The following is a 27,762-nucleotide window of genomic DNA, read 5'->3' on the forward strand; positions in this document are numbered from 1 at the left end:
AACATCACATCAAGTACAGCATGATGGCAGACCTGTCTTTTGTGAAACCGGCACACGACACCACACACATAGACAGCAATGCAAATGCAGGCGCATTTTCCTTATGGAGAGTACTGGTAATATATATATTACCAGTATTCTCCATATATATATATATATGTGTGTGTGTGTGTGTGTGTGTGTGTGTGTGTGTGTGTGTGTGTGTGTGTGTGTGTGTGTGTGTGTGTGTGTGTGTGTGTGTGTGTGTGTGTGTGTGTGTGTGTGTGTGTGTGTGTGTGTGTGTGTGTGTGTGTGTGTGTGTGTGTGTGTGTGTGTGTGTGTGTGTGTGTGTGTGTGTGTGTGTGTGTGTGTGTGTGTGTGTGTGTGTGTGTGTGTGTGTGTGTGTGTGTATATATATATATATATATATATATATATATATATAACCAGTAGTCTCCATATGGAAAAAAGAAACTGGAGAATCGGAAATATTCTGGAGTTGGACAGACATCTAATGGAACAGCAGTGTGTCACTACTGCCCTTCCGGCTGATTTCAAATCCACTAAGCTCGACTTTTTAAAACTTCTTCAAAAAGAATATGCGCACAGGAGGTGTAAAGGATTTAGCTGGTTTTTACTCAAAAGTAGAGATGGCCATGAACCAGGAAATTGCAACGAACCACGATTCATGGTTCATCACTTTTCACGAACCAGGAACTATGAACTTCCACAAACTGGCCTCAGTTTGCGAACCGGTTCATGGTTCTTGGTTCATGGCTTTCAAATGCCCTGCAGCTGGATGAAACCGGATAGGGGTTTGAAACGGAAAGCTCCCAGCTTGGATCAGCTGTTTGGCAGTGATTTCCCTGCCAAACAGCTGATCTGTGGGTTTAAATGCCCATTTCCCTGGGGCTGCAAAGCAGTAGGGAATGGGGCATTTCACCCCAGCCGACTTGGTTCATCTGCATGTTGGGGAGATCCCTGACAAGCAGCTGATCCAGGGGTTTAAATGCCCCTTTCCCTGGGGCTGCAAAGCAGCAGGGAATGGAGCATTTCACCCCAGCCGACTTGGCTCATCTGCGTGTCGGGGTGATCCACGACAAGCAGCTGATCCAGGGGTTTAAATGCCTCTTTCCCTGCTGTTTTGAAGCACTAGGGAAAGGGGCATTTCACCCCAGCCGGCTTGCATCAGCTGCTTGTCAGGGAGATCCCCGACAAGCAGCTGATCTGGGGTTTAACATGAACCCAACGAACTGGCAGACCAGTTCATGGAAGTTTGTGGAAAATGGGCTTCCACGAACTGCCAGTTCGCGAAGCACAAACCGGCCCAGTTCGTGACGAACTTCAGTTTGTCTTGCGATTCGTGCTCATCTCTAGTCAGCAGTTTATTGCAGAAAGCCTGGCAACTGCTCTCTCCAACATAAAACCTATTTTTTCTTTTTTGTGCTCTTAAGTTATGCAGATCATTAAACACTGCAACATGCCTGATGATTCAACATAATCAATGACAGAATATCCTTACTTGGCACTTGGACATAAAGGATGTAATTCATGATTCAGTCTCAAAATAGTACTTTGAATAATCAGGTCTGAATTTGCCCGTTGTAAGAACACACTTGCATTTTTCATGTCTGTTTAAACGCTTACATGTTATAATAAGTTTCTGGTGACTTTTAAAGTGTGTGTGAAGACCATGCAGGCAGTTCATACTAAAACACACAGTGGAACTTTGAATCTTTAGAACCACGTTTGAAATTCATTTTGCAATCAACAATCTACAATCGGGGAATGGGCATATGTACCATTTTGCCTAAACATCCACACAAACTGAAGAAAAAAAGTGTTAAATCCAGTGCTATATCTTAGGAGCCCATTTTTAAAGTCTTCTTGTTTAGTCATAAACCACAACCTTATTTGGTGTTAGAGAAGCTACAAAACAGCACAAACTTTAAAAAAAAATAAAATTCACAATAATATTTTATTCTCCCTATAAACAAAATAGAGCCTTTAATATGAGCCTAAACAGAAGAGACTTGATCCTTACAGCACTAATTCCCCTTTCTCCTATGGACTGTAGTGTACATCACATTAAATTGCACTGGTGAACAGCACATGCTTTAAACAGCAACACTGCATTTCTGTCTCTATTCTCTTTGAATAGCCTAGTAGAGTTATAGCAACCCCAATCAGAAACAAGCATCTTTAAAATGCCATTAGAACATCACGTTCCTGCACGCTAGTGTAGAAAGGTCGGCCAAAGAGAAACGAATGTAAACCAGGCTTGATCTTCTCAGCTAAAGCCATTACTATGTTAAGATCGCCCTCTGCTGTTAAGTCCAGGTCTATCTTCAAGCTTCGGAGAGACTTAAAAGGCTTTTTACCTTTTTGCCTGGGGAAGAGGTGGAAAGGATGTGGTTGAATTGCATGCTTTGATTTAAAACAGCTCCAAAAGTACTTTTTTCTCCTGTTAGCTTTATACTTACGTGTCATCTTCGATGTATTTAATGAGTGTTAAGGCTTTTCTGTGAAGAATTAACAAGAATTGTGCAAGGAACACACTCCTCAGGGACAATCCAGGTTTTAAATGAAAGACCTGTTAAAATCAGGAGGAAAAGATTCAGCAGAGAGGCCTGACACAATACTTCCCCACTTGCCCCCCACTCTCGTTTGCACCGGCAGCTACATAAACCACCTTTTATTTATATACTGGCAAACATGCCTGCAACAGAGACCACTGGACCCTAGTATCTGCTCCAAGCCGTTATACATTTCTGCAAAATTCCCATCAGCCACTCGGGCTGGCTGGGTTTGCCTTGTTGCCATCAGCACCTTCCAAATGCATTTCACTTGTCAAAGTAGACTCTTAAACCAAATTTAACAAACACACAGTTTATTAAAGCATGTATGCTGAGAGCAACCACCTCAGGCTAACTCTGCTGAGGAGCCTTGCAACAACTCCATAAAGGAACATACTTTGCAATCATTGACTGACTGATACATACCACTTGAATGCTTGTGATCAACTGTTAAGGAATCACATTCATTGTTCATCACCAAACATGTAACAAACTGCTAAATTGCTTGACCTGAATACATGACATTCTTGCTTGCTATAATGGCTACTGCGAAATTTGCTCTCACGCTCTTTTCCGCTTCTGAAGAAGTAAGCTGTGACTCACGAAAGCTCATACCCTACCACAAATTTGGTTAGTCTTATAGGTGCTACTGGACTCTTGCACTTTTCTGCTGCTACAGATAGACTAACACGGCGACCCATCTTGATCTTTTTCCATCACGGAATGTTAATATTTACCAGCATGGGAGAAAAGTAAAAGGGTACGTGCAAGACGCTGTTGGGGATGAGGATTAAACCCACCCTCTGCTCCTGGTGATTACAATCCCTGAGAAGCAAGTCTGCCTCTACCCTGAAATGTTTATTGGTCACACTCGAGTCTCCATCTCTCTTTTCGGTCTCTCAGGTACTAGGACTTGCTAAAGCTAGTGTGGCGTAGTGATTAGGTTGCTGCACTTGCATCTGGGAGACCCATGTACAAATGCCCACTCTGCCATGGATCTTGCTGAGCAATCTTGGGCCAGACTCACAATCTAAGCCTAATCAACTTCACAGGGTTGTTGTGAAGGTGAAATTGAGGAGAGGGGAACCATGTAAAATTGCTTTGGATCCCCAATGAAGAGAAAAGTGGGGTTATAAAATGAAGTAAATAAAAAATAAACGGAGTGAGATTTGGACCTCAACCTCTACAGCTTAAGGGCCAAGCTACACATGACGAATGACACTTGAACAGCAAGTGGATTGAGCGGAGGGCAAGTGAACAGGGAGAAATACACTTGCCGTTCAAGTGTCATTCTTCATGTGTAGCTTGGCCCTATGACAGCAGACCACTACTACTGACTTGAAGATCTAGCAAACAGTAAGAAAAAGTAGCTGGCAATGATGTTGAAGTTTATTCATTTAAAACATTTCTACCCTGCCTTATGTTCTTGGACTCAAGGCGGCAACCCAAAGCAATCACCACAAGCCTTCAATTTCACCTGCTCATCTACTCATAATCTGCTGTTGCTCTGCTGCAGGGATGGGTAGCAGTGGTCGGCCAGTCTGTCAGCTGGAAAACCTAATTTCAGGCATCCTGGGACCCTCATTTCCCAGGGAATGCTTCGTATTGAACATGCTCAGGAAAGGTAGAGGCAAGGAAACCCTTCCCTGATCCCAGCTAGCCCATGCACCACCTGTAGCACAGCGGCAGCAAATATACTGGGGGTGGAGTGGGGGGTCTTCAGGATCCCCACGTATCTTAGGGTTTGGAATTGGGCTTGAAATAACTTAAGCTATTTGCTAAATGGTGCGATTCCACTTCCAAGGTGAGTTCGAGAGAGCCCATCTATCACTCAAGGAAACAGGCAGCAAGAAATTAATTTCATTAGCTATATAGCAACCTTTTCCGAAACCCCTAATTTCATAAATAGTGGCTCTCTGCCATGCTACCTGTGGCTTTTCTGAGCTCTGATCCCCAATGTGGCATCTGCCCCATGTTTCGGGAAAGTTGCCCAGTGGGGCTTGTGACTGGCAGGTGGTTTCCACCTTAAAAGAGCTGCTGCCAGAGGAACAGGTAAGCTGCAAGCCACCTTGAGGTGCAGGCTTTACACCAAGAATGGAAGCAAATGTGGCTCTTTTGGTTTATTGTGAATGTGGCTCTCCAGAAGCTGCTGAGTGAGCACCACTGTACTATACAGAAGAAACTATTCCCAAACTACTACATGTTGCTCTTCAGTTTTAATTAATTAACATGACCAGCAGTTACCTGATCCAGGAAGGCTTTTACTAGAGTGTCTTGGTGCAGAACATCTTGGAAAACATTCCTATAAAGACAGAGACAAAGTATGAAGTAATTGAGTATATCAGTTTCAGTGTAGCACACAAAGTTAAACTGACGTTGTAACTTAATGACAGATCTTTTGCAGAATTCAAGAGTTGGATCACGTTGGAAAAATGGGAATAGTCTTTCCTTGTTCCTTAGGGAACTTAACCCCAAGGTCTGGCAATCATTGATAATTTAATGGCCAAGTATAAAAGATAGTACAATGGGCCCAGGGCTATATAGATGTTACATTTAATTCATGCTGAGTGCCATCTGATATGTCTGAAAGTCTATTATGTTAGCTCTAAAGGTTTGACTCCATGGATGTTCCATAATTATTCCTCTGTCAACTCTATGGGAATACATACAGGTCAGGAGTGAAACTTTCATCTGTATGGATAATGGTATCCTGAGCCATCTCCTCATCCGAAGTGGCTCTCCAAAACGCTGTTAGCTCCGATCGCATGTAGCGCCGCTGATTATAGATATGTTCATGGCATGGAGGCATCTGCTTCACCGTGTTGACATCTACGTCAATATGAGTGGTAGGATACGGAGCATACATCACTTGTCGGAAAGGTAGCACAAAACTTCCTGTCACATCCTGTTACATTGGGAAAAAAATTAATCTAGTTACTAAAAAAAGTGACAGGAGTTAAAAACAAAGGCTAATCAGGCTATCAACTGTTAAGAATTTGTTGAAAGTGGTTCTAATGTTCAAATAAAACCAACAGAACAAAAAGTTCACAGTATAGGCAAGATTCAAATTCTTAATGATTTAAAAGAGGTATCCTACCTTTTTTTCAAAAATAAGCTTCCAAGGAGCAAGCAGAGCTGAACTAGCAGGGCCTTCCTATACACAAGCTAAAGAGAAAGCTACGTATTTTCACACATCTTAGGCTCCCCCAAAGTCATTAATGGTAGGCTCATAAACTACTTACTGCAGGCTCTTGATTCAAAATAACATGCTCAAGATAGTAAGTGTCCTTAGGAGAAACTCAAACAGGAGTTTCACTGAAATAATTAGAACTTATCTCTGAGTAAATAAATTTATAACTGGGATTTTCATTTTAAAGCCATGGTTGTCAAACTGTGGGGTATGCCTATGGAAGCAGGAACGCTTGTGAGAGCTTCTCTCAATCCCAGAATGTTATGGGGTCTTTTTCATGCATTCCAAGCTAACTCAGTGTGGTCAGCTGGGGCCACAACCCCACTGTAACCCTTTTTAGTAGCAAAGCCACAATTAGCCCATTTGTCAGAGAAAGAAACAGAACTGTGGTTTGTGGTTTTGCTCGCTGTATTCTTCCTTTCACTCTGAAATTGTTTGGCAATCATGGTTTATAAAATTACTCATGTAGTTACATGGGGAGAGGCCATGGCTCAGTGGTAGATCATCTAATTTGCACACAAGAGGTCCCAGGTTCAGTCTCCAACATTTCTACTTGAAGGGATCAAGTACTAGGTGATATGAAAGACTTCAATCTGAGATTCTGGAGAGGTATTGCCAGTCAGAGTAGATGATATTAATCTTGATAAACCAATGGTCACTATAAGGCAGCTTCATGTGTCTAGCACAGATCGCTCAAAACCAGAACTTGATTTTCTAATGTGCTACCCATTTCTACACCTTGATCTGGATAGCCCAGGCAAGCCCGATATTGTCTGATCTTTGAAGCTAAAGAGGGTCAGCCTTGATTAGTAATTAGAAGGGAGATCTCAAAGAAAGACCATGGTTGCAGAGGCAGGCAATGACAAACCACCTCTTGCCTTTAAAGACGCAGCAGGGGTTGCCCTGTCAGCTGTATCTTGACAGCACTTTCCTCCTCCACCATACCTCTTCCTTCATATCAAAAAAGTTCTAGAATCGTGTCTTATGCACATCTTCTAGTAAATTTGGATTTATTTTGGTATTTATATTAGATTGTTACATGTTTTATTTTTAACCTTTTAATAAAAGAACTAAATCCACCAATGATGGCATGTATTTTGGGGTGAGGCGCTTCTGCCCTGGTAATTCACTTCATGTTAGCAATTAACCAGTAATGTATCTTTGAGTGCAAATGTTGGTAATTAAGCACTTACTTCTTGTACTGTACTTGTTTGTTCAAGTATGGGCAGTGGGAATCTTTCATTTGTTCAGGATTCTTGGGTAATGCATTTGTGATGGGTTTGGAGAGGGTTTTTTTTTTTGTTAATTTGGGGTGCTAAATTCCTAGGCTTTATTATGTAAATTTCAAGTTGTTACTTAATTGGCCTTTATGAATCTTTTTAAAGAAAAAAAAATTCTAGACTTGTGCTGCTCTGAGCTTGTGCACATTCTCCTTGAAGTAAGCCCCACTGTGTTCAAGAGGGCTTTCTCCTAAGCTGGTATACACAGAACTGCAGCCTGGTGAAACTTCCCTGACTGAATGGAAAAAACTTTAATTAACATGCACTGGAGTAGAAAGCTCAGCTGATCCGCTACGGTATTAGCCCTCCTCCAGGTGAAATCAATCTCTCTTTCTTTTTTGGGGGGGATGATGTGCTGTTACTTTTCCACAGTGCTGTCACTGTAACATAAACCAATGCCGTAAAGTTACTTAACACATGGAAGTGTCCCAGCATCACAAAAGGGAAGGGTCAGAAGTAAGATAGAAACTAGCTATGTAGTTTTCCTTTTTGTTAATCATGTGGAATAATAAAAGTGGAAACTGTCAAAAAAAAGTTTTGAGTGACAGGATCTGACTTTAAAAGTTAAATCCTGTATGACAACATAATTATGACACCAGTATAAGTTTAAGAATATATGCTCTGTAAGCAGTTCTTAATGTAAGGGAGAAAGGAAATATAAAATTTGGCCTTCTTCCTTATTGCAAGAGAAGAACAAAGAGGGAAGTACATTGTCTGAATAGAGGGGCAACCAAAGCAAACATCAGTTTATCCAGCTACCAGATCTACTTTCTACACATAGGCAAAGTGGTATTTAGGTTAATAATGTATCCAATCCAATTAAAAATGCATCGTTTAAGCTATTTTCATCCTCTCATTCCCCCCCCCCCCCATTCTTGGTTGCTTTATTATTTCAATAGCTGAGAGGTTCTTCAGGACCTATTTATGGCTTTTGTGGTCATCTTAATTCATTTATGGTTGACACTACCTATTATATGTCTGGCTATCTGTGGCTTCTTTTAAAGCTTTTTTTGTAATTGAAACTGGTGGTTGTTTATTTTATTATTTGCTTGTTAAATTCTTTTTAAAATTTGTACTCATCTCATGGCAAAAGGCTAGGGTAAAAAAGCCTAATTTTTTTTTGCCTCTGCAAAGAAGTCAACAGAAAAACCTGCTAAACACCTGGGAGGAAATCTGCATTTTAATTTAAAGAAAAACTAACTACAATATCTAGTCAGAAAAAAATTAGGTACAGAGGTGATGCTAGCAGGAAAAAAAATAACTGATATACTCCAAAACTCTTCTAAGCTAGTGAGCACTCCAATTACTGGCTTTTAAAGAGAATTTTAGCTCAAGGAAACAAAAATAAAGATCTTACCTTGAGCAACCCTTGCACGAAAAGGCCTGACTCATACTTGAAGGAAGTTTCATTTCTACAGAGCCTGGAACATTTTCGCTCTGCTGAAGTGAGAAAGAGGCACAGAGTCCGCACTATCTGCAATACAAAAACACGGTAAAAGCTACAGGCAGGGCAACTGAGCAAAGCCAAACATTTGTTATATTGTCAAATGTTACATAAAACAATGAGCGTGTACTTATGAGCCAGATATTTTTTCCCTACCTACAAAGTCAGTTAAGTGCATTTCTTCGGCATACAAATTGTGTATTTTGCCACAAGGAAAATATGCTTTCTTCTCCAGTAAATGCACTAACTTCTATCTGTACAGGTGTTATTTTCAACTATAGGTTCATGACACTGCTATGGAGTTCAATATTCCAGCCTGTCCCAGCACCATTTTATTGTATAAAGCCAAAGGCCATTTCAACATTTTGAGACTTTAACACCCACTTTTAAAAGGTTCTCCCCCTGTAAACTGTAAAGGACGCAAACAGACAACCTATGACCGATACATGACCTTCACTGGCAAGGCCATTGCCTCATCTAGAGCAAGCCTCCACACTGTTGCACATTTCTTCTCTAAGCCCTCATTTATATTTCTAAGCTATGTTTGCTCCATTATTAGCTCTGAAAAGAAACCTTCACCCAAACACAAACACAGGCAACACTCCCCAACAACAGAACTTTCCCCCACCGTACACAGCATGGAAAAAAGATACTGCACATTTACTGACAAGATCTAGGTACTGACAAGATCTAGGTCAAAGAATTTGACCACAGTGATCAGTAAATATGAGAGCAACCCTAAGCAGGTCTACTTAGAATCCTACTGAAGTCTACTCAATGAATCTTACTCTCAGGAAAGTGTTCTTAGCAGTGCGCTGTCTAATGCTTTAAAAGACATTGTTATGAAATAGGTTTCTTGGGCTTTTTAATGAAGTAGAATTGGTATAAATACATTTTCAGTAAGGCAGTACAACAGTTAGCATGCTAGATTAAACATGATTAAGCAGCAGAGTCACAAACATATATTGAAAAATGAGACTAAATGTAAGCATTTAGACTAAGGTATTTTTTCCATATCCATACCTTTGTTATAACACTAAGTAAGCTGAATTACTCCATTACGAATTTTATGTAGCATCAAACTAAGGATCCAGGACTGGGCTAGACACAATTAATATTTTAACTTTTCAAACCATAGAAGTAGCAAAATTTATAGCCACCAGGAGAGGGGAACTGGCCTGCTTTAATAAGATATATCTATAAATAAAAGAACAATGCCAATTTATGTGATTGGAGGTAATATGTTGATCTCTGTAGTAATTAGGAAACTTGTTTTTATAATGCATCGAAAGACTTTTACCTTATTCACTTTTTCTGCACTGCTTCCTACAACTACTGAGCAACCACAAGTCTGCAGGTGTGAACTGATGGCTCTGCAAATTAAACATAATAAGCAATATAAGAGATTGCAGAAGAATTTCACATGCTGGAACTCAAGGAAGTATCGATGTCCAAGGGTCTCCTTTTTATAAGCTATTCCAGGTTTGATAGGTGGTCAGTATTGAAGCTGCAATCAGTCGTCACAAGCTGATCCAATTAAGATTTCTATACCATTACAGCTTGTTGCCAAACTGCCTTACATTAAACACATCTGGTTTGACATGGATTCCAATACCTGTGATGCACATCTGGGCAAACCAAGAGTTTGTTTAAACTCTGCAAATCTGGGTTCTGGATTAAATTACAGTTTAGAATCCTGGTTTTGGGGATGTAAGCAATCTCTCATTCATTCATCTGTCACAGAGGAACCAGAATTTGCTTCAGATGAGAAATCTGTACTTGCACACTGCACAAGAAGGAGGCGGGGGCATGTGCACATGAGTATAGCTTCTAAGCAATGTTTGTGCACAATCTTGGCTTATTATGATATCAGAATGCAGCCTTAGAACCAACTGCATGGTCACTGCAATAATCTGAAATTAAAATTACTACAAATCTAAAAAACTCATTGAGTTAGGCAAAAAAACATTCCAATTAATCTGATTAAAATTACGTTCATGCACAAATCTGTAACCTGAAACAAAAATACAGCTACCTCAAATGAAAGACTTTGCCCTGCACAAGCAAACAAATAGTCTTCACTAGCAATTGCTAAGATTAGCAAACAAGAATGGAACCATGTAGATTGCTGCGTAATGATCACAAAATTGGTTATATCAGATTTTATGGTATAACTTAGAATTGTAACAGTAAAGAAAATCAAAGGAGGAAAGTGATCATACTTCAGGAGAAAACCCTCATGACAGCTGTCTCCAATGTCGTCATCACTTAGCACTGTGTCACTTATCTGGAATGCAATTAAACAAGGGAAGGAGAATTAGCCAAATTTGAGTATATGTTAAATGGTTAGGATTCAATAAAACTTAAGCTTAACTAAGCATAAGTACTTCCAAGAATCATGCAAAGCAAGGAACTACCCCAAGTTATATAACCTTGGTTTTTAAGAACTGATGAGATATAACATATCAATGGTTCAGCCTCAGAATTGCACGTACCCTTCCATTGTTAGCTTTCCTACAGAATTCCTCCACCAGCATTAACCATGGTTAATGTTGATCAGGGTTAGCCATTTATCAGGGTTTTGAAACCAGCTTAAGCTCCTGCTTTCAAACCTTCCACTAAGCACACCTGGAAGGCATTAACCACGGTTGACTTCAGACATGATCTTTAGTTCTGATTAAGGTGGACGAAAAGAAATAGCACCAGAAAGGGAAGGGGGGCTCTGCAGTCTATGGTTGCACAGACAAAAGAGAAAAAAATAAATAACCCCAAATTATATTTTCATCCAGATTCCTCCCCTCCACACACACAAACAACCCCACACACTCACACAAACAATCACCAGATTTGTTTTGCTGGTATCTTAACCACCCAGTAGAAACTATTACATCGTCCCAAAGATCCTACCCTTGGATTCTATTAAAATTTTAATTTTACCCCGGGCTTTTTTTCTGGGAAAAGAGGTGGTGGAACTCAGTGGATTGCCCTTGGAGAAAATGGTCACATGGCTGGTGGCCCCACCCCCTGATCTCCAGATAGAGGGGAGTTTAGATTGCCCTCCACGCTGCTCCAGTGGCGCGGAGGGCAATCTAAACTCCCCTCTATCTGGAGATCAGGGGGTGGGGCCACCAGCCATGTGACCATTTTCAAGAGGTGCCGGAACTCCGTTCCACCGCATTCCAGCTGAAAAAAAGCCCTGATTTTACCATTATATAATAAAGCAAACTTTTCACAAATCTCTACATTTTAAGCACTGTATGCAGATGACAAGCAATTGAGTCAAGCAGAGTTTAAAAATTATTGCTGAGATGTTTTACAAGACATACACTGGCATTAGCAAAAAAAAATCTACCTAGGGACCTTTTTGCTGCCAAAAAGCAAAAAAGGATATCAATTTATATCTTGTAATAGTTTATTTTACCAAAGGCAGTTTAAAAAAGAAAACTAGAAATAGAACAGCAGAACTCTTGACTTTCATGAAGCAGCTAACATAAAGACTTACATCTATTTCTTCTGGAACGCTGTGTGATTTCATAGATGAAAGGAGTTCCATTACAGGAATAACTTCGCCTGTCAGCATTGGAATGATGCTCTGGCCCTGTGCAATAAATAATGTTTTGTGAAATAAAAAGCAGAGCACGCAGGACAAAAAGGGAATTCCTACGTAAAGGCACCAGCATAAAACAACTGAACAGTTTTTAAAGACACACAACCTGAAGACAGCATCACGACAAATATGTAACAGCAAAACAGAATCGTGAAACCAAGAAATAAAGTAAACCGCTGTTTGTTGATTTTACTATATACCATAATAAAGCTTTCACTAGGAACAATCCTTATTGTTGTGTTCGAATAATTATTATCAGGGCTTTTTTTCTGGGAAAAGAGGTGGTGGAACTCAGTGGTGGAACTCGGGACCACACTTTGGGTCAGCTGGAACAAGGGGGGGAGTTTTTTAAAGTTTAAATTGCCCTCGGTGAAAATGGTCACATGGTCGGTGGCCCTGCCCCCTGATCACCAGACAGAGGGGTTTAGATTGTCCTCCGCACCAGTGGCGCAGAGGACAATCTAAACTTCTTTCTGTCTGGATTCGGTTTCGTTTTCTCAGCCATGTCGGACGCTCCTCTTCGCAGGTCCGAGAGGAAGCGCCCGAGCACCCTGTCCGGGCGGCTGATCTGCGAAGATTAGCCCCCAAAACTCCCAGTGAGGGAGGCTGGGTCCGGGACGCTGCGGGAAGAGCCCCCCCGGAATCAATGCGGGGGGTTAATTGCCCGTTTGTCCCTACGGAGGCCGGCAGACGTGCGCGGCGCCTCGAGTGCTGCTGGGCCATGGAAAATGGCAAAGAGCAGAATTAGGCGAAAGCCTGCAAGTAAGCGAATCCCTTCTGTTACTACAAGCGCACGCGAAGGAGTGGTGGGATCTGAAGCTAAGAAGGCTCGTTCTTCCCCTTCGCTGAGTTTCAGAATCTGGTTGGCGGTTCCCCCCCCCCTAAAATGGCAACGAAAAAACAAAGTCCCGCTCTGGGCAAGTCAGTTTCGGCTGCCCTGAAGGGAGAGTCGTTGGAGGAAGTAGTGCGGAGGGCGGTTGGTGAAGCCATAAAACCCTTTGTTGACAAGCTGAACGAAACAGATCAAAGGGTGGGCTTAATTGAGAGCGAAGTGAAAACCATTAAGGAAGCAGCGGGGGGGGCAGAGAAGTCTGCTCGGGAAAGTGCGTCACTCGTGAAGGCTACGAATAAAGAGCTAAAGCTGGTGGAGAACCAGCTGATCGGGCTACAAGTGGAACGAACACAGACAATTTTGCGCCTCCAGAATGTGAAAGAGGAGGAAAATGAGGATTTACGGGGTCTGGTCTCGGAACTACTGGCGACACCCGCGAGGGCAACTAAAGAAGAAGTAAAAAGCGCCATTTTGGAAGTCCGTTGGGCTACTTCAAAATATGCAATGAAGCATCAGCTGCCTTGCGAGATCATCATTGATTTTTCATCTAAGAGGATCCGGGACACTATCCTATATAATTCATACAATGCAGATTTGGAATTTTTGGGTAATAAAGTTAAGATATTGAAAGACGTCCCATTTCTAGTTCGGAAAAGACGTTTTAAGTATAAAAAGTTCGCAGCTCTTCTAAGAGAACGTGGAATAAAGTCCAAATGGTTATTTCCGGAAGGAATCTGGTTCAGTCACAAAGATCAAGCTTTCAAGATATTATCAGAAGATCAACTAAGGGATTTTGAGGATAAAAATCCGGAATTTCAGTGCACCAAGCAAGACGAAAAGGAGAAGTCTGAGGGGGGGGGGGGGAGGAAACTAGCACTGCGGCTGCAGTTGCTCAGAGAGAACTGCGTCCGGGACCCAGGAGGGGAAGGAAAATTTAATTTGAATTTAAATTGTAATTTGCATTTAGTAAGGTCAACCACTCCATCAATATAACATAAAGCTTTAACTTTTGAATAATGGCAGTATGAAGGGAAAACATTGTGTAGCATAGTTGTTACATGTTGTAGTTGTTGTGTTTTTTTTTTCCTTCCTCCCCTTGTTCCCTTTCTTCCCCTTGTATTGTTAGTTAATGTAGTTAATAAAAAATTAAAAAAATAAAAATAATAAACTTCTTTCTGTCTGGAGATCAGGGGGCGGGGCCACCGGCCATGTGACCATTTTCAAGAGGTGCCAGAACTCTGTTCCACCGCATTCCCACTGAAAAAAAGCCCTGATGTTTATTCATAAATCAGTCTCATTCATAAACCTGTCTACTACACTCCTTTTATCGAGTTCTAGATTAACCACTTGTCCTGACTCACGAGTAACCCAAATCAATACAGTGCTAGTGCAAAGCAAACAGTTCACATCTTTTCAATTAAGTTCATCCTAAATTATTGCACCAGCCCAATCTGATACAATACAATCTCAAATAAATTTATAACAGTAGGAATAGGTGCATGTAATTCATTCATAAAAATAGCCCATTCATAAATATCCAATAATTACTGTAACCACTATTCCTGCTGATACTGTAACTGCAAGTTGGTCAAAAAGACTTTTCTCCGGCAGAGTAGATTCCACTGTGATCACGACAGGTTGCCCAGGTTCATTTTTCCCGTTTCCAAAGATTCTTTTTCTTAGCAATCACAGTTTATCAATGACATTTACTCAAAGAGTAGAAAAACATATCTCCATCCTGTTCAGGCAAGAGGCTGAGTGAATAGTGAAAGCCTGACGTCCATTAAATTGACATCCTCCTCAATTTAATAGGTCAGGCTTCCCCTAACGATCTAGAAAAAATCTTTGACAGAAGACTGATCATCAGACAACCAATCTCATGAAACCACTACTTTAAACAAAACTAGTAATTCATCTAAATAACTTTGTATTACGTGTCTGAAGTACTCAGCAAAGTTCTATTTTGCTCCTTGAGGGTGGGGAATGGGAGAAAATAAGTTTCCTGCCAATTTGCTCAAAGCTTCCTTTATATCATCATTCTTATGTAATACGTCCACAAGACCTAAACAATTCATAGTAGCAACTTCTATTCAACTACAGAGAAGTATGTAGAGTCTTGCTACTACCACTGCTGGCTTCAGCTGAATTATACGAGCATTTTACTATATGCATCCAGTAAATCACTCTTACCTGATCTTCCATTCTTTCTGTGCCCTCCACAACTGCCCTCTGTATATGTTCTTGCCTTTCCTGAGTTTTTTTAAAAAAACATTTTTTTAAAAATTAAGGTTTTAGTATTTGTCTATGCATATTTGATAAGCACAACTTAATCCCAACAAGACAGAGGTGCTGACTCAAGAAATGGGTGGGGAGAAAGTCTGACTCAGGAAATGGGTTATCTCCTGTTCTAGATGAGGCTGCACTCCCCCTAAAAGAGCAGATGCATAACTTCGGGGTGCTGCTGGAGCCGAGTCATTTGTTGGTGGCAGTAGTTGCCAGGGGTGTCTTTCACCAGTTCTTGCCATAGCAGTATATGCCTTGGTAACAGCCTAGATTAGATTATTGTAATTCACTCTACATGGGGCTGCCCTTGAAGACTGTCGGGAAGCTATTGTTGGTACAAAACATTGTGGCCAGACATTGACTAGAGTGGGTCATAAGGACCATATCACTACAGTCTTGTCCCATCTACACTGGCTCCCAATTTGCTTCTGAACCCACATCAAGGTGCTGGTGTTGACCTTTAAAGCCACATATGGCTTGGGGCCAGAATACCTTAAGGGCCTCATTCTCCCATAGGAACCTACCTGTTCACGCCAGTCATCTTTGGAGGCCCTGCTTCAGGTGCCCCTACTATCTGAGGCCAGAGATTTGGCAACCCAAGGATGGGCCTTCTCTGTTGTGGCATAAAATCTTTGGAACTACCTCCCAAAGGAGATTCGTTTGTCCCCTTTTATTGTTGTCTTTCACCAGCAGATGAAGACTTTTTTTTGTTTTATTTGGCATACTAGTAATCAATGAAAGCGGGGCGGGGGGGGCACACCAAGGCAAAACAAAGGTACAGAGGAAAGGAATCATTAATAATTGTACAATCCCTACACGTTTTGAGTGTAGTTTCGTCAGGGGGAATCTTCCAGATTCTTTTTAGTTCTGTTCCTGTATATTATTTTAAATGTTGTTTTAAATTTAAATTGTTGTGTAAATGTTTTAATGTTTGCCACCTTGGGGACCCTATTTGGGTGGAAAATCAACATAGAAATATTTTAAATAAATAAGGTTACCTGAAAACTGAGGTGTGAGCCATCACACTGTCTTGCCGTATCACTTTCTAGTTATGGAACTGTTGCTTTTGATACCACAGTGGCAGAATTAGTTTCCCTTTGTTTGAAATTACTACAGATCAGTTAAATGGGCCATGTTTCATCTCCTCAGGTAACACATTCACAAGTCCATTCTTACTAACTATGAAGTAGTTGCTTCTCTATGTCTACCCTTCAAAATACTGTGACAAATTTTGAAGTATTTTGGCAAACATGTTTATATAGGATACATTCAATTTGTAAGGGTTTATTTCCTTATCCTAGCACTATCTATTAGAAGCATGCCAGAACAGCAAAAGTGACATCTCTGAATACACAAGATGTACAGACATTTTCAATTCTTTCTGATCAGGCTTCTGTTCAGAAATACTTGCAGTTTTGTGGATAAGAGCTGACAGGTTACTAAGCAACAGTATAAAGTAAAGCATATGCTGCACCAAGGCAAGTTGGTTAGTGGAATTTATTCTAAAGCAGCTTCCCAAAGGACAAGCCACATTTACGCTCTAAATGTCTGATCTGAGTTTTATTTCAGATCAGTATTTGTCTAATAAAATTGCTTGGGATTCAAATGTGAAATGTGGCTCAAGTGAAAACATCAAATTTTTGCTGTTGCCAATTATGATCAGAAAAATAAGTTTTACAATAAACCTCTTGCAATTCCAGATGGGAATGCAAGAGAATAAGGGAAAACATTTATCATTTAATACATCATGCTGCAACATACATTTACTTGAGACTAAGTCCCACTGAACACAATACAACTTAATTCCAAGTAGTCATGAATATCATTGATCCACACAGTGGTGGTATATTCCAAGACATTAGGAATACTGATGCAATTGTTAAAATACTGGGTTTACTCTCAGCATGGATAAGGATGTCTGGACTCCAAAGCCAGGGGCACAATGGGGAAACTCAAATCTACTTTTGATTGCTGCCTATAGGAAAGTATTTATTTTATTTGTTTATATTCCACCTTTGTGTTCAGAAGAACACCCAAGGCAGCTAACAAATATAAAATCCTATCACAATACAAACACGTAAAATACAATACAAAATCCTATAATAATACAAAAACGAAATCCCATAACTATATATCAAATAATCAACTGGTAAATCTCCCAAGGCAAAAGGCAGCAGTCAAGTGGCAGGGCTAAGACATCTGTTTAGCAGGCCAAGGAGAGAGCAGGCAATTTATTTATTTAGGATATTGCTATGCTGCCTATTCAGAGTCCTGCTCAATTAAAACAATGTAACAATATAAAAGCATCAAGATTTGGGTCCAGTGGCACCTTAAGACAAGAGTTTAAAGATATAAGAGTCAAAGCACCCTTTGTCAGATACTAGGCAACTCTTCATTCTTGAAAGCCTACATCCTGAAAGTCTTGTTGGTATTTAAGGTGCCATTGGACACAAATCTTGCTGTTGTACTGCACACCAACACGGCTGCTCATGTAAAAATATAAAAATAAGCCATTGGACATAAATAGCACAAAAACTATCCATAAAACAGAAGCAGACCATTTTAAAAGATAGTAAAATAAAACCCTTATTTAAAAGCCACCCCGACCTGGATGGTTCAGGCCTGCCTGATCTTATCATATCAGGGAAGATAAGGAGTGCTGGTTAGTACTTGGATGGGAGACCACCAAGGAAGACCAGGGTTGATATGCAGAGGCAGGCAACAGTATACCATCTCTGTTAGTCTTTTGTCTTGAAAACCCCAGCCATAAATCGGCTGTGACTTGACAGCACACTTTGCACACAATTAAAAGCCTGGATAAAAATACATGATTTGGCCTGGCGCCTAAAGAATGTAGTTAGTAGAGCCTCAGAGGGAGGGCGTTCCAGATGCATGGCGCCACCACAGAAAAGTTCTCTAGTCACCACCAGCCACCTCTCCTCTGAAGGCAGGGATACAGAGAGCAGGGGCGGAAAGGCAGGTCCTGATTGGTGGCCTAATTAGTATAGAAGCAAACTGTCTTTCAGGGACCCTGACCTCGGGCCATTTAAGGGTATTGAAGGTACAAACAAGCACTCCAAACAGATGGGTAACCAGTACAATTTGTGAAAAAGAATGGTCACCATTTCAGAAGCTGCCGATATTTTAAATCCTACTACTTTACATCGAAAATCCCTATTTTCATCTCCCTTGGCTCATCTACATTGGCTCCCAATCTGTTGCTGGGTCCTGGTGTGGACATTTAAAGTCGTATAACTTGGGACCAATATGCACAATATACATCAATATATATTAAAAAGCATCATATTCCCTTATAAACCTAACCAGCGACTATAGTCATCTTCAGGTGCCTGCCCCCTCGACTTCCAAAATTAGGTGGATGGCAAACTGAGAAAAGGCCTTCTCAGTAGTGGCCCCCAAACTCTGAAATTCTCTTCCTAGAGAGATTTACTTGACCCCTTCTGTTTTTGTCTTCTGCCAGTGGGTGAAGACTTACGTGTTTCGCTTGGCATTTCCTCAGTGATTTTTAATCCCTCCCTCCGCAATGTTTTTATCTGTTGTTATTATCTTCTGTATTTATTTTAAATTCTGGTTTTAAATAGTTTTAATGATGCATCTATGTGTTGTTTATAATGGCTTTTAAGAAAAGATTTTAATTTGTGTGTTTTAAATTTGTTAGCTGCTTCAGTCGTCCTGTGAAAGCAGAGGTGACAAAAACTTGTTAATAAATAAATAATATTTCATTCGAACCTATGTTCTTGCATCATTTTGTTTTCTTGCACCAAACTTTTCTCAGTACATTTAGTCACTTTGTAACATTGTTTTGTCATTTTTTTTGCAATTGAAGAAAAAATAAACACAATGGGAATGTCAGCAACAAAAAAGCAAAACGGACTCACAACAACACTGTGAGAAAACAAAGAAAGCTACATTTCTATGTCCCCATTGCAATGAAGAAGCAGCTTACCTTATGCATCCATATCCTTCCTTTTCTTATAATGTGTGTCAGCCTGTCAACACACACTCTGTGCAGGGGAAGGTAGAAGCTCAGCTCACTTTGTGGAAGTATAATTGAAAGTCCATAGGTACTTCGGTCCCCGTTCCAGTTTCCATCAAAAATTAAGGACACGATAATGACTCCTTTCTCAGCCAAAACAAAAAATTTCACATCTATTGCACCGCTCTCTGCATTCCGAAGGATTTCCCCATTCAAAGTATGGTTTGCAAGAAATGTTATTTCTCCATCACTGAGAAGCTGCTGCTCTGTTTTTGGCGCCCAGATGTGCCTGACCCTGGGACCAAGAATATTATCCCAGTAGGCAAATGTAGCAGCCAGCAACGGTGACTCTCCATTCAAGGCAATCTCTGTCTTGGCAACAGCGGGAGAAGGAGGAGGACACAAAGCAGACATGATGGTTCCAGCTGTCACATCATCAAAGCTTTGTTTCTAAATCTAGAGAATGAATTTGAAAAACATAGAGAACAGCACACAAGGTTTGCATATAATATCAGTCACAGGGATATTGGATTGCCTCAAAGTACCATAACATCTTGGAACGTTTTTAGCACAAGTGAAATTGATAAGCAGACTCCCATGGACCTCAACCAAACATCGGAGTACAAAGTCAAATAAGGGTGGAATCCTAATTAAATCTGGAAGTAAGCCTAAACATTTGTAGTATTGGGGCTATTTGGCTGCCACTGCCTTTAAAACTGCATTCAAAGAACACATATTATGGCTTAGGACCAACATACCTGAAGAATAACCTACTTCTTTATGAACCTACCCGACCACTACAGTCATCTTCTGAGGCCCTGCCTTTGGTGCCCCTGCCTTCTAAGATTAGGCGAGTGACAACCCGGGAGAGGGCCTTCTCTGTTGTGGCAGCAAAGCTCTGGAACTCCCTCCTCAGAGAGACTCCCCTCTCCTCTTCTGTTGCTGCCTTCCACCAACGGGAGAAGACTTTTTGTTTCGTTCAGCAATGCCACAGTGATCCCTTCTTCATGCCCGATGGTCTAATCGTTTTCATATCTTTGTATGTATTTTAGTTCTCAGTTTGCCTTACTGATTTTTGATTGATTTTAGCCGTTTTAAAATGTGGTTTTAGTATGTATGTTTCAATTTATTAGCTACTGTGCTGGCTCTTGTCAGGGTAGAAAGGCAGGATATAAGTCATGTAAAATAAACAAATATTCCTGTTGGGTTCACATTTTTTCTATAGCTGTACAATCTGGTGAGGATAACTCTGAAATACCCAACAGCAAACCCAAGCAACACAACGGAAATAATATTTTTGAACCGGCTTCCATACATCAATGCTGGAGTATATGGCATAGCTAGATCTTTTCTAAGAGCAAGTAGTACACATTTACACTTTCAATGGCTCCCAAATCTTCTGCATACTACCAAATTTGTTTCAGGAGCTTAACACATCATATCAGGAAAATGAGGTTAAAGTAAGTTTTGTTTGAACTATGTACATGGATGCTTATAGGCCCAGAGAACTGTTGATATTACACCGGAGCAATTATGAAGGGTTTTAAAAAAAATTAATACAATCTCATTCATGTAAGATATTTTGTGTATTCTTGTGAAGTTCAATTTAGGTTCAGGCAAATAATGGAACGCTTGCATACCTGAGCTTAGATACAAATAAAAAAGAAATTTCCCCAATCCCATCCATATAGGTTCCTTATTCTCCTGAAATACTTCTTCTGAAAATCAGAAGATCCTCAGAAACTGCATGAGATATCTCGGGGTACAACAAGAAAGGAGAATCAGTGCAACTCCCCCCCCCCCTCATTCCATCTTCTCATTCTACATTTTGAGCTGGAAGAATCTTTCTGGTATCTACATTCGATTACATCATCTTGGATCCAAGACTGGGCTGTTTCACACCTTATACAAGCTGGTAGTGCCAGATACTACTACAATCCAAAGGATCAGTTCATTATTTTTTGCTACATATTAAAAAAAATGAAGAATGCATCTTGTGGTCCTATAATGTTGACATAAACCATTTAATACTTCCTCTTAAACATGAATCAGTGGAATGGTACATTGTTTACATTACTCATCTACTTTCAGCGGCACAACATCAGTAACAGGTCAATGAATAAAAGCCCTGGTAGAAAAGAATTTCTGATCTCTCATACTATTATTTCCAGTATAAAACTGTATATACACCAACAAGTGTGTAGAGCACAGCTGCTCACTCTCTTTTTCTACCGCCTTGCCAATCCATTCACAATTGCTCTAAGGTCATCACTCACTTTATTTCCAGCTCTGTTTAAAAGCAAAGCATTTCCATTCTGTTGCAAGCAGAGGAAGAAACCAATTGTGGGTACATTTCACAATGATGTGGAAGTTCCATGTACGCAACTTTCTTCAACCAACCCAACACTGATTTTGACCTAATCTATCACTTACTGATTGTATGTAGTTTCAGGGGGGTAGCTATGTTGGTCTGTAGAAGAACAGCAAGATTTGGGTCCAGTAGCACCTTAAAGACCTGCTAGATTTCCAGGGTATGAGTTTTCAAAGGTCAAAGTTCCCTTTGTCAGTTACAAGGAGTGGGAAAAGGAAGGAGTCCTTATAATCCAGGCAGAGGATGGGAGCAGTATTGTAAATTAGAATGTCAGGAAGCTAGCTATAATATATCTTGTAATCAGCTTGATAGGGCAGGGGTGCAAAGGGCAGATAATTAGCATCTGTAATGCGAGAAAAATCTGATGTCCTGATTCAGTCCTCTAACTGGATTATAAGGACTTCTTCCTTTTTCCACTCTTTGTATCAAGTGCTAGGAGGTTTGACTCTTGAACAATCCTATGTAGGCACACAACCTACAATGACAATCCTAAAAATTTCAAATTGAGAGGGATTTTCATGATTTCAACTAAGTTCCATTTATTGAGCCTGGAAACAATGGCAGCACTAAAGATAAGAAACAGAAGAGGCACGGGCCGTACAATCCCCAGTGAGTATCCTACAAGTATTGGGGCAGATAATTATCTGTAATGGGGGAGCATTCAGGATAATTAGCATCTGTAATGGGGAGCATTCAGGATTTTAAGCAGTCCTTTCTTCCATATTTTCTGAAAGCGTATGAAGCACACTGACAGCATACAGCTCATCCTGCCCTGAGACTAATGCCAGAGCCACAGGGCTTTTAAAAAGTGGTTCACAGCACACAGGTATCAACCCTAACAGTAAGGAGCTGGCTGATGGCTCAATGGTCTTACGGAATGTATGCCTGAGAGCTGTGGATCGCATGCACACATCATGAAGAAACCTATATAAATTACACTGTCTCGTCTACAGCACTGTTTTCAGGGCCTTTTTTTTCTTTTTGTCACAAGCCTGCTTGCTACTTTAAAGCTTCTCCCTTGCTGAGCCCTGACTTAGGGTCAAGCTAAATGTGCTGGGTTTTAAAGAGTTGGGTCTGGGTTCCCCAGATGCAACTTGGGTTCCCTGCAGCTGAACAGTAGTTTTGGGGAATGGCAGTTAAATAATAAATGAGAGCCCGGATGGCCCCAGAATGCCTCCGTGGGGAGCAGAGGGGCTTGTCCTTCCCCCCTCAAGCTATTTCGCCATGTCAAAATAGCATGCAAGGGAGGGTTTTCTCCTGTTTTTTTCTGCTCCATATATTCTGTGCAGCCATCTGGCCATTTTTTTTTTTGGTAAGCTGTCTTGGAGCAGCAGTAAATATTTTACTAAATAAATTGGGGGGGAAGGGGAGGGCATTCGTTGATAATGGAGCACTAATGAATTAAAGGTTAAGAACCTCTGGTTCATTTTTACATACCATATATCTTCATTAATATGAAAATACAGGAGGACAGGAAAACCAGCTGAACTAGGAGATGATGATAATGTAGTTTATGCAGAGGGATGAATTCCACTCAACACAAATCTTCTCATATGAAGAAAACCTACCACAGATCCCCATTTAAACAGTCATTTATTACATTGTTTCATAGATTGCAACAACAATAGTGTACTAGCCCATATTTTAAGACTGCCTGGCCAAAATATGTCTTTTGACTTTTCCTCATCTGCTCGGAGGATATCTAGAATATCAACTGTTTGATCTTATTTGTCTTTATTTCTATCTACTGAGTGATTGATAATTTTCCTCCTGCCTTGATGTGTTGCACTTAAGAGTGCTGGACGAGGATCTGGGAGACCGGAGTTTGAATCCCCGTTCTGCCATAGAAGCTTGCTGGGTGATCTTGGGCCAGTCACACTCTCTCAGCCTAACCTACCTCACAGGGTTGTTGCAAGGCAAAATGGAGGTGAAGAGAACAATGTAGGCTGCTTCGGGTCTCCATTGGGGAGAAAAGTGGGATATAAATTAAGTAAATAAGAATTGAATATTTATTTTTACTGCTGATTTTCTCTTAAAGTTTTATTGTTTCAATGAAATGTTAATTTACTTCAAGAAATATTTTATTGGTCGTGATAAGTTATTTATATAAAAGAAGCTCTACAGGATTGAGATTGCCTATAGTAACAGCCCACCCTTTTCTGGATGCACAGTTCTCTACACATTGCCCATCAATGTATAAGTGAATGGCACATTTCCAGTAAGACGCCTGTAGGAGTTTTATCTCAGGAAAACAACTCCTGGATACCTACGCTTTGGGAATTCTTTTGTTATTTGTAGACACAATGGGGAATACTACACATGTAAAAGCCAGCAGAGAGTGATGGGGCAAATGCATTGCTAGAGCCACACTATGCTTTCATGAGGACTAATACAGAAAGAGTCTTTCTTTTGCAGTATCACTATGAAGCATATCCACGCTACAGACAAATAGTTATTTCCTCTTTTGAAGGAATACTTGATATCACAACCATAAGATGGACAGGGAACTCTCACTGAAAATTTTTAGAGATTGAATTATTATTTTTAGGAATCAACAGCACTAAAATGGTATAAAAATGCTCATAAAAGTATAGATATGGTTATGGGGTTCATAATCATATCTATACTTCTATACCCCATGGCGCAGAGTGCTAAGCGGCAGTACTGCAGCCCAAGCTCTGCTCACGACCTGAGTTCAATCCTGGTGGAAGCTGGGTTTGGGTAGCCGGCTCAAGGTTGACTCAGCCTTCCATCCTTCTGAGGTCAGTAAAATGAGTACCCAGTTTCCTGGGGGTAAAGTGTAGATGACTGAGGAAGGCAATGGCAAACCACCCTGTAACAAAAGTCTGCCAAGAAAACATTGTGATGAGACATCCCCCTTTGGGTCAGTAATGACTCGGTGCTTGCACAAGGGACGACCTTTACCTTTTTTATGGGGTCCACACAAGTTTTTACAGAGCAAACCAAGACCCACAGTGCTGACAGACCAAAATACCCAAACAGAGAAAAAGAATAGAGATAAAAATAACAGACTCTAGTGAGTACCAGCTACATTTTACCCCAGGTGTCCCAGAGGGAGAAAATGGCAATAAGCATTATAAACCCCCCCACTTTTTAAAATCCTTCTACACGGATATGCTCTTGGCTTTCCAAGATGTGTATGTTCTCATTTCAAGATAGTTTCCCTCTAGTTTCCTCACATTTAGATACCATTTATTCTTTATCTTTAAACTCAAGAGTGAAGAGGCAGCATTACCAAAGTGTTGTAGCTTTGCATGCCCCCTGCCACATATTCCATCTTGTCAAATGACTTTCAGTAAATGGACTAGAAGTCTCCTTGGTTTGCTTGCAATCTCAAGACAGCTCCGGGCACTAGAACAACACTGCTAGTGTGAGTCCAAGCCAGTTTAAGGCAGGCACAATAGTTATTAGTACATATTTCTAACGGACCACGCAAAGTGTTTCCCAATCCTTCTCTCATTTACCCGTTTTCAATCTTTACATGGAAGTAAGGTCAATATTATATCAGTTTGACAGTTAAAGGGCAGGTTTAAGATTTGAAATCAGTTATCCCAGTTCCAAATTCAGTGTTATCCTCTAAGTCAAAACTGGTAAATTAAGATGTGGTCAGAAAAGAACAATATGCTACAGTTAGAACAACAATTTCTGAAGTCCTTTGGCATGCTATGGATTCACAACACATGCGATCCATGAATACAGCCAATGGTGCCTTAATCACATGTGACAGCTGTCATGTGCACTCTGCTGTATGTTTGCATTCTGTTATTTATACACAGGTTTTGTTAACTTCGCCACACCCAAAGCGTTTGTTATGAAGGAATCTTATGAATAGGAGAAGCAGTCCTTAACTGGCTAGCATCAACTTCATACTTAAGCATGGCTTTATTCTTCTGTACTTCTGGGAAGCATGTAGTTTCACATTTTGTTATAATAATATATAATAACAACATTCAATTTATACACAGCCCTTCAGGACAAGTTAACGGCCATTCAGAGCGGTTTACAAAGTATGTTATTATTATCCCCACAACAACAATCACCCTGGGAGGTGGGTCTGAGAGAGCTCTGAGAAGCTGTGACTGACCCAGCTGGCTTCAAGTGGAGGAGTGGAGAATCAAACCCGGTTCTCCAGATTAGAGTTCTGCCGCTTTTAACCACTACCCCAAACTGGCTCTTATTATCAAGTTCAGGATTTTAAAATATTCTTCTTCAACCTGTTCCTTTCTAATATCTTTTCCTCTCTTCTTCTTCATGGGTACATTTTTAAACAGTTTTTTTTTTAAAAATCAGAACTGTGATTCTCGAAAGCTTACGCTACAGTAAAGTTGGTTAGTCTTAAAGGTGCTACTGGACTCTTCAATTTTGCTACTACAGACTAACATGGCTAACTCGTCTGGATTAATAGTGCTGTATTTTTAAACTGCAGAGTGCACAACACAAACTCAAAGGAGAAATACTACCTGAACAAAGTATACTTTTCATTTGTCAGCTTAACATGTTTTGTCTGTAATGCAATACTTTTTTTGCACAACAAAATATTAAATTTGCACATTCAGGGCATAATTGAATGTTTCCTGTTCAAACACCAATTTAACACCAACACTCATTTCAAATGCAGGGGTGGGAGGGAAGGAAAACACAAAACACGATGCAAATCTCTTGAACACAGATCTTAAGGTGAAAGTTAGGGCATGCTTTTTGAATACTATCACTGTCTAAAGCTTGAGCCTCAATTTAATTCTCTTAAAGGGGGCCACAAAGATATTAGATACAGACAAAGTAACTCCCTCCCTCCAACACTGAAAGAAAATTAGATGGTCAGGTCACGCTTGGGAAGAGTCTACATTGCAAGAACAACCAAATTTGCTCTCAGGGTGGGGAATGGGAGGGAAAAATTACAAAATATGTTAGTAGAAAAGAGCAAGAGACCAGTAAAACCTGTAAGACTAACACAATTTGTGGTAGGGTATGAGCTTTCGTGAGCCAGAGCTCACTTCTTCTGTTACCTGATATCTGAGGAAGTGAGTTGTGGGTCATGAAAAGCTCATACCCTACCACAAATTTTGTTAGTATTATAGGTGCTACTGGACTCTTGCTCTTTTCTAGCGCTACAGACAGACAAACACGGCTAGCCTTCTCAAAATAGATCACTGTGCCACTCGAACCTTAACACGGACAGCAAAGCGGGCTACACCTCCCGGACAACATTGCAGCGCTGGCGAGGAACTGCTTTCATAAGGACTAGGAACCAAGCGAGGCCTCCCAAATCTGAACCTAAGCGGTCCTCCAGAGTCTCTGCCCAGAAACGCCTTACCAAGGGGAAGCTAAAAGGGTCCTTCCCACCGCGCCTCGCCGGGTCGTTCCTCGGGAGGGGACCCCCAAAGAGAGGACGGGTACTCACCCACCCAAAGCGGTCAACGGACGCGCAAAAACAAGGAAAGGGACGGAAAGCTCTCGCCCCCTTCCCCACAGCACCTGCGCGCGCAGCCTCTCCCGCAAAGCCCCCTGCCAGGAACGCCGGCGGACGCTTTCGGACCTCGCCTGCCATCGCGCCTGCGCGTTCTCGGAGTCGTCGCTCTTTGGGGATGTGCGCGTGCGCTCTGTGGAGAGCATGAAGAGAAGAGGGTTCCCCTCTCCAAAGGGAAAGAGGGGGCGGGAAACGGTCACTTCCACTTCATTGTTGTTTTTCCTCCAGAGATGAAACGTTAGTAAACGTTTAAAGAAACTCAGAGACCTATAAGAAAGTTCCATCTTTAAAAAAGAAAAAGACATATAAGAACGTTCTATTTAAAAAAAAACTAGGCTACGGCGTTACTTTTTTTTGGTACGTTTAAAGAAACTCGGAGACATATAAGAAAGTTCCATCTTTGAAGATTAAAAAAAAAAAAAACCTACGATACTGCGTTACTTTTTGTATCAGAACTTCCGCCAAAACACCCTTAATTCAAAGCGCTACATGTTTGACATAAGCTTTCCCAGTCTCGTTTACTTCCTTCAGCCTTCCCCGCACATGGAGGCATTCAGGGTCGGCGACAGAGAAACGGACGTCGCCTTAGAAAACTTACGAGACGCTTATTCCCTAAGGCCTGGTCGAAAGACTCCGCCTCGTATGTTTACTAGGCAAGCGTCGCCCATTGGCTGCCCATAAGCGAGGCTGCGGTCGGTGGCTTGTTGTGTTGTTG

The 27,762-nt window shown here is 40.9% G+C and overlaps 1 protein-coding gene across 2 annotated transcripts; it reads right to left on the reverse strand.

The window, feature by feature from the left end:
- Positions 1 to 380: 380 nt before the first annotated feature.
- On the reverse strand, positions 381 to 27,126 carry C9orf72 (C9orf72-SMCR8 complex subunit). 2 transcript variants are annotated; one of them, XM_054986104.1, is made up of 11 exons: positions 26,986 to 27,126; positions 19,159 to 19,644; positions 15,099 to 15,158; positions 11,972 to 12,067; positions 10,692 to 10,756; positions 9,770 to 9,842; positions 8,383 to 8,499; positions 5,225 to 5,460; positions 4,800 to 4,857; positions 2,463 to 2,572; positions 381 to 2,368 (listed from the first exon to the last, which is right to left on the reverse strand). In XM_054986104.1, the coding sequence occupies exons 2-11, from the start codon at positions 19,600 to 19,602 to the stop codon at positions 2,182 to 2,184; spliced, it is 1,446 nt and encodes a 481-aa protein (XP_054842079.1). In that variant the 5' UTR covers positions 19,603 to 19,644; positions 26,986 to 27,126; the 3' UTR covers positions 381 to 2,181. The 2 variants fall into 2 exon arrangements, with proteins under 2 accessions (XP_054842079.1, XP_054842077.1); XM_054986102.1 differs by having other exon boundaries at positions 26,982 to 27,126.
- Positions 27,127 to 27,762: the final 636 nt, after the last annotated feature.

This window comes from Eublepharis macularius, chromosome 8, assembly GCF_028583425.1.
Source record: "Eublepharis macularius isolate TG4126 chromosome 8, MPM_Emac_v1.0, whole genome shotgun sequence".
In the NCBI taxonomy this organism is placed as follows: domain Eukaryota; kingdom Metazoa; phylum Chordata; class Lepidosauria; order Squamata; family Eublepharidae; genus Eublepharis; species Eublepharis macularius.